The sequence below is a fragment of the Portunus trituberculatus genome, chromosome 22, assembly GCF_017591435.1.
Source record: "Portunus trituberculatus isolate SZX2019 chromosome 22, ASM1759143v1, whole genome shotgun sequence".
Classification (NCBI taxonomy): domain Eukaryota; kingdom Metazoa; phylum Arthropoda; class Malacostraca; order Decapoda; family Portunidae; genus Portunus; species Portunus trituberculatus.
In genome coordinates, this window is record NC_059276.1 from 11,265,594 (window position 1) to 11,273,125 (window position 7,532).

Genomic DNA, 7,532 nt, shown 5'->3' on the forward strand with positions numbered 1-7,532 from the left:
ATATTTTCACATTAGCTCATTTCTCCATTTTCTTGTATTGCTATGATAAAAAAAAAGTGAATTTAGTTAGCGTGTTTTTTATTTCTGGGCTGTTATTGTTTAGAGTGAGTGTGGGAGGTTGATGGAGGCAATATTGGTGTGTCAGTGACCTAAGCCAGCCTGAGGCGACTACTGACTAGTCAGCCACAAATATTCCCAGGAAAGGAAATTCTCCAAAATAAAGATTTCTTCACAATTTATTATTCAATCATGACAACAGCTCCAGGTACAGTGACACCACCATAAGGAGGTGGTGGTGGTGGTGGCGGCGGCGGCAGGCGTTGAATGGCAGGAGGTCTGCGATGAATCTTTCACTGGACGGAGCCGGCGGTAGTGGTGGTGTAGCAGGTGTCAGGTGGCAGGGGGGTGGGTGGCCGGAGTTGGTAGGGTGATGGGGAGAGGGTCAGTGAACGCGCCGTCATCCACTCAACAAACTATTCTCCCTTAGCGGCAGCAGCAGCAGCAGCAGCAGCGGCGGCGGCGGCGGCGGGGCGGCGACCATCACAGTGCGCGATGCAAGGCAGAGTCCTTCCCTGATCTTGAAACGGTGGCGGAGGCAGAGGGGTTAGTAGTGGGCGTTGTCAGTGAAGACAGTGCAAGGTACACAAGGCTCATTACCGCTGTGGAGTCAGGCCTTTGGATCGTCAACTCCTGTAATGGACAAAAATGAACAAAAAAAATGAACTTGTTCACTAATTATCCCTACAGCTAACACGCAACATTGCCCTAAACACTCCTTCACTGCCTCAATCAGCCTTTCACTCTTCATTCTACGTATTCTTCATACTACCACCACCCACCCCACCACAAATCGAACATTAGTATCCGAGTTTACCAATTACCTACATCACTCGTGAACCTCTTAAACATCTACGCCCGCTTACCACTTTAAGAACTAATTTCAAGAATATATACCCAAACTTATCGTTATACTACCACATCTCGCTTCTAAATCACGTACCTTGAAACACCAGCCTCGTTACGTTAAGAAACCCTGTCCACTCATTCTTTTCGCAGAGGTATAACTAGGGAACCAAAACGACGACTCCGAAATATTTTAGCCTCAAATATAACTTACTTAAGGAGTTCTATAGTAACGCGACACGTTTAATCTCTTCAGCACCAAGACGCTTTTTCATGTTCCTTTCGTTAGTACTTGATCTTACACAACTTCAGAAATTTACGCGAGGAATTAAAATAGTGAAGACACAGGCCATTAACCTTGTGACATCTATACACGCTTTGTAACAATAGAATCATCTAATCGTACACACGTCTCAAGGTGAAAATGCGTCACAGTACTGAAGAGGATAACTAATTCTTCCTTCCTACACAACTACAATGACCACGAAAACACTTCACTTGCCACGGTCATTACCCAAATCTATTCTGAACCCCGTTACTCTAACCGCACTAGTAAATGAATGACCACAAGTAAATTTAACACTCATACGTAGCGATGGTTCCGGATACATCCTACATAGACACGCAGACACCGTATAGTTAACCTTCCATTAGACACAGTATACGTAGCGATGGTTCCCGATACATAGACACGCAGACAGACACCGTATAGTTAACCTTCCATTAGACACAGTGCACATCCTACACATGTTATCCTTTATCAATCAAAATTCCTAACAACCCTCTATTGACTGACTAACAACTTCCTATCACAGCAAGTCAACGCACACTATTTATTTACATACACTACCAATCTCTCCGCTGTGCTGTGCTGTGCTGTGCTGTAGATCAAGCTTCCCGTTGCTATTACCGCCGATACTGCACGTCACGCCCAACACCAAGACACACACGGCCACTGGGCTGCGTAGACTCGAGGGGTCGGTGGTGGCGTGAAGACTGGAGGGATGTAGCGGGCGTGGTGTCTGAAGTACTACTGCTCTCCGAGCTACTGACCTTGCTTCGTTCTCGTCTACCCTCCCCCCCCACAAAAAAAAAAAAAAAAACCCTGCCGATAAGGAAAGAGCAATTTGAGGCCAAACGAACATTATGAAACGCTGCCGGTGAACCGAACCACTGGTCCACCACCCGGATATAAACTAGCCACGCTCTTTAACGCCTTCCAAACCAACCGTTATTACACAAACTCAATTGCATATGTTTGTTTTATCAATCATTCTTATCTTCCGTGTAGTACTTAGAATAATACAGGATTTTTTTTATCATTTTGTTGCAACATTTTGAAGCTTCCTTCGTTGTAAATGATTATGATAGATAATAATCTCTCTCTCTCTCTCTCTCTCTCTCTCTCTCTCTCTCTCTCTCTCTCTCAAGTGAACCTGTAAATCAACGAATAAAGATAAAAAAAATAAAGATAAAAAAAACGTATCATTAACGGGAAATTATTTATAATAGGTAATAATAATCTCTCTCTCTCTCTCTCTCTCTCTCTCTCTCTCTCTCTCTCTCTCTCCAAGTGAACCATGCCTGCAAATCAACTAATCAATATTAAAAAAATGAAGAGTAAAAACGTATCATGAACGGATCACTTTTCTAAGGAAGCTTGAGTTGAATTGAGTTGTAATGATGGAAATGCAACAACTTAGAAGAAATGACTGAGACGGAGGGAGGTGGAGAAGGAATTAGGAGGCAAACTAGTGGTGGCTCACACGAGTGAATGGATAGCTAACCCTTTCAGTACCGTGACACATTACGATATCCATGCTATATGCTTACTACTGGGTGATTTTATACAGCTTCACAAACTTATATAAGGATTAATATAGTGAAGACTATGGCCATTAACGAGAGTGGTGATGAAGTTGGTGCAATTATTAGCCAGTCAGGCAGTTATGCAGGACTGATGAGCCATTGAGCTACCTCTCTTAATGAACCCCTTCAGTACTGGGACACATTTTTACCTTGAGATTTGTGCACGGTTAGACCATCTTTTTTTTTTTTTTTTTTGACATTATCAAGGATCTTTGGAGGTACCAGGTTAATGACCTGCAAGGGTGGGGCTGGTGAACTCTGCTTCTTTGAATAATTACACCGCCAGTAATAGGTGATTGTAGTGATGATGATAATGATATGATGATGATGATGATGATGGTGATGATGGTGATAATATAGTAGTAGTAGTAGTAGTACTAAAATAATATTAAATAAATGAATAAATAAATGAATAAAATGTAATGATAGTAGTAGTAGTAGTAGTAGTAGTAGTAGTAGTAGTAGTAGTAGTAGTAGTAGTAGTAGTAGTAGTAGTACAATAATAATAATAATAATAATAATAATAATAATAATAATAATAATAATAATAATAATAATAATAATAATAATAATAATAATAATAACAATAGTAATAACAATAACAACCACTAACAATAACAATCACTAATGCCACAACAATCAGGCGATGAGAATAAAGGTGAGGACAGTCAGTTAGAAAAGAAAAATTGGTAAGAGGAACAGCCAGCCTATCTAAGACAATATAATGTATGTGAAGGTTTCCTATACTGCTGACTTGGAGGGAGTTACCAGCGGGGGAGGGGAGGGGACAAAAAAACTGGCGGAGAATACTGAAAACGCCATATTTCATAGGGAGTGTTCATATTGTTCTAATGTAATGATGTGTGAAGGTTCCAATTTAGATTAGTAGAAGTAAATGACAGAGCTAGGATGTTCAGTGTAGTGTCTATAGAAGCGAGGGAACAGTTGAGTGTCATTGAAGAAGACGAGATAATTGTTGGTAAGGTTGTATGTGTGTGTGTGTGTGTGTGTGTGTGTGTGTGTGTGTGTGTGTGTGTGTGTGTGTGTGTGTCCAGTTGATAGATGGACCAGTCAGCTTGTTAAGGCACTCGACAATATTAACCTGAAAAAGAGAGTACAGTGTGTGTGTGTGTGTGTGTGTGTGTGTGTGTGTGTGTGTGTGTGTGTGTGTGAATGATTGTCCATGCATGTGTGTGTGAGTGAATGTTCACTGTTTGATCTGCTGCAGTCTCTGACGAGACAGCCAGACGTTACCCTACGGAGCGAGCTCAGAGCTCATTATTTCCGATCTTGGGATAGGCCTGAGACCAGGCACATATCACACACCGGGACAACAAGGTCACAACTCCTCGATTTACATCCCGTACCTACTCACTGCTAGGTGAACAGGGGCTACACGTGAAAGGAGACACACCCAAATATCTCCACCCGGCCGAGAAATCCAACCCCCGGTCCTCTGGCTTGTGAAGCCAGCGCTCTAACCACTGAGCTACCGGGCGTGTGTCCGTGTGTGTGTGTGTGTGTGTGTGTGTGTGATTATCTGTGAGCATGTGATATGTGAGTGAATATGTGTGCGTGCGTGCGTGCGTGATGACCAGCGTGCGTCCAGCGAGCGCCTACATTATAACTACGCCTTACCGTACACCAACACCACCACCACCCCCATCCCCACCAGTGTCAGGAGCGAGTCGTCAACAGGCGGGGCACCTCCACAAATTTTAAACACAAACTTTTTCCTTAAAACGTGCAAAGGACGAGTGAGGAAGCAAGTGAATTGTGTTTTATGCGTGTAAGGACGAGTTCCTGTGCGTGCCATCACGTAACTCACGCCTCGGAAAGTAGTAGTAGTAGTAGTAGTAGTAGTAGTAGTAGTAGTAGTAGTAGTAGTAGTATGCAGCACGTGAAATTGTAATTATTCTAATAACAATAGGTAATTCAAGCACTGTTCTTACCTTGAAGCACGACAGCCGAGTTCCCAATAAATTTCAAGACAGGAAACAGTTTTCGTATCCCTGACATGTCTAATACCTGAACGCATTGTCAGACAAGACAATGTACGCGGGAACAAGTGATGGACTCTCGTCCTTATGGAGAGCTCTGATATAACCTGTGTGTGTGTGTGTGTGTGTGTGTGTGTGAGAGAGAGAGAGAGAGAGAGAGAGAGAGAGAGAGAGAGAGAGAGAGAGAGAGAGAGAGAGAGAGAGAGAGAGAGAGAGAGAGAGAGAGAATTGAATTGGATTAAATTTATTTTTAATTCTACAATGGAGAGATATGAAAGAGAAGGGAGAAAGGAAGGAAGGAATGAGAGAGAGAGAGAGAGAGAGAGAGAGAGAGAGAGAGAGAGAGAGAGAGAGAGAGAGAGAGAGAGAGAGAGAGAGAGAGAAACTTAAACAATATTTCATCACACTCACACCACCCCACCAAGACCATCACCAGCACCACTACTACTACTACTACTACTACTACTACTACTACTACTACCAGCACCACCACCACCATCACCACCATTGAGGATGAAAAAAGATACCATTATTAATTTCAACCTTCATGTTTTATTTATTTATTCATTTGTCCTACAACTCTAAAATCAACATCATCATCACTGAAAATAATAATAATAATAATAATAATAATAATAATAATAATAATAATAATAATAATAATAATAATAATAATAATAATAATAATAATTAAATGCACTATATATATGTGCGTGTGTGTGTGTATTTTCTAATTAATTGAATGACATTAGGAAGGGTGTATGGAGGGCAGTCCCAAATGCCTTCAAAACATACACAAACTGTCTTACAATGTTCTCAAAACATGCCAAACTGTGTTAAAATGCCTTTAAAACATGTCAAACTGTCTTAAAATGTTCTCAAAACCTACCAAATTGTGTTGAAATACCTTTAAAACATGTCAAACTGTCTTAAAATGTCTCAAAACATGCTAAACTGTGTTAAAATGCCTTTAAAACATGTCAAACTGTCTTAAAATGTTCTCAAAACATACCAAATTGTGTTGAAATATCTTTAAAACATGTCGAACTGTCTTAAAATATTCTCAAAACATGCCAAATTTTGTTAAAATGCCTTTAAAACATGTCAAACTGACTTAAATATCTTAAAACAAGCCAAACAGTTCAAATGCCTTTAAAACATGTCAAACTGTCTTAAAATGTCCTCAAAACACGCCAAACTGTGTTGAAATGCCTTTAAAACATATCAAACTGTCTTAAAATGTTCTCGAAACATGCCAAACTGTGTTGAAATGACTTTAAAACATGTCAAACTGTCTTAAAATGTTCTCAAAACACCCAAAACTCTGTTGAAATGCCTTTAAAACATGTCAAACTGTCTGAAAATGTCCTCAAAGCAAGCCAAACTGTGTTAAAATTGAACACTAAGGAACAAACTGTCTACAACTGTGAAGCTATCAAAAGCTGTCCAATTGTAGAAGGAAAATAAGGACCAATAATGATGTAATGAAGCACACACCTCAATGACTGGCTGGCTGGCTGGCTGGCTGGGTGTGTGGCTGACTGACATCTCTGCAGTGATCCTCTTCCTTGCTTTACTTGTCTTTCTGGCAGTGTATTTGTGCAATCTGGAAGAGAAGCATTGACATTATAACAGTGAGCAAGTTGGTAATGCTTACAGGAAAAGACCGTTCCATTCCACTTACACACACACACACACACACACACACACACACACACACACACACACACACACACACACACCTTCTAAATCTTTTTGCTCTCACTACCACTGCTTTCCAAAAAATGTAATTATTTTCTCTCTCTCTCTCTCTCTCTCTCTCTCTCTCTCTCTCTCTCTCTCTCTCTCTCTCTCTCTCTCTCTCTCACCTCAGCCTCCCAGTCACATATCAGTCACCCACAGCCTCTCCCAGTCACATATCAGTCACCTGCAGCCTCTCCCAGTCACATATCAGTCACCTGCAGCCTCTCCAGTCACCTATCAGTCACCCACAGCCTCTCCCAGTCACATATCAGTCACCTGCAGCCTCTCACAGTCACCTATCAGTCACCTGCAGCCTCTCCCAGTCATCTATCAGTCACCTGCAGCCTCTCCCAGTCACATATCAGTCACCCGCAGCCTCTCCCAGTCACATATCAGTCACCTGCAGCCTCTCCCAGTCACCCACAGCCTCTCCCAGTCACACACAGACTCTGCCAGTCACCCGCAGCCTCTCCTGGTCATCCACAGCGTCTCCAAGTCACATATCAGTCACCCATAGCCTCCCAGTCACTCGCAGCCTCTCCCAGTCACTCGCAACCTCTTCCAGTCACCCACACTCTCCCAGTCACCTATCAGTCACCCGCAACCTCTCCCAGTCACATATCAGTTACCCGCAACCTCTCCCAGTCACATATCAGTCACCCACAGCCTCCCAGTCACCCGCAACCTCTTCCAGTCACCCACAGTCTCTTCCAGTCACCTATCAGTCACCACAGTCTCTCCCAGTCACCTATCAGTCACCCACAGTCTCTCCCAGTCACCTATCAGTCACCCGCAACCTCTCCCAGTCACATATCAGTCACCCGCAACCTCTCGCAGTCACATATCAGTCACCCGCAACCTCTCCCAGTCACATATCAGTCACCCACAGCCTCTCCCAGTCACCTATCAGTCACCTGCAACCTCTCCCAGTCACATATCAGTCACCCACAGCCTCCCCAGTCACCTATAAGTCACCCACAACCTCTTCCAGTCACATATCAGTCCTCTCCTAGTCTC

General features: G+C 42.6%; 1 protein-coding gene across 1 annotated transcript; it reads right to left on the reverse strand.

Annotated features, from left to right (window-relative positions):
- Window positions 1–223: 223 nt before the first annotated feature.
- On the reverse strand, window positions 224–4,791 carry LOC123507518. The gene is made up of 3 exons (XM_045260432.1): window positions 4,725–4,791; window positions 1,749–2,008; window positions 224–690 (listed from the first exon to the last, which is right to left on the reverse strand). Exons 1-3 carry the CDS (start codon window positions 4,789–4,791, stop codon window positions 541–543), a joined length of 477 nt encoding a protein of 158 aa, XP_045116367.1. The 3' UTR covers window positions 224–540.
- Window positions 4,792–7,532: the final 2,741 nt, after the last annotated feature.

What these genes read in the sequence shown, in the direction of transcription:
- LOC123507518 (XM_045260432.1), bottom strand. Translation starts at nt 4,791, where the DNA reads ATGTCAGGGATACGAAAACTGTTTCCTGTCTTGAAATTTATTGGGAAC. An exon ending in CTCGGCTGTCGTGCTTCAAG is followed by an intron (nt 2,009 to 4,724) that starts GTAAGAACAGTG and finishes CCTTATCGGCAG; the next exon opens with GGTTTTTTTTTTTTTTTTTG. An exon ending in ACAGCGGAGAGATTGGTAGT is followed by an intron (nt 691 to 1,748) that starts GTATGTAAATAA and finishes TGTCCATTACAG; the next exon opens with GAGTTGACGATCCAAAGGCC.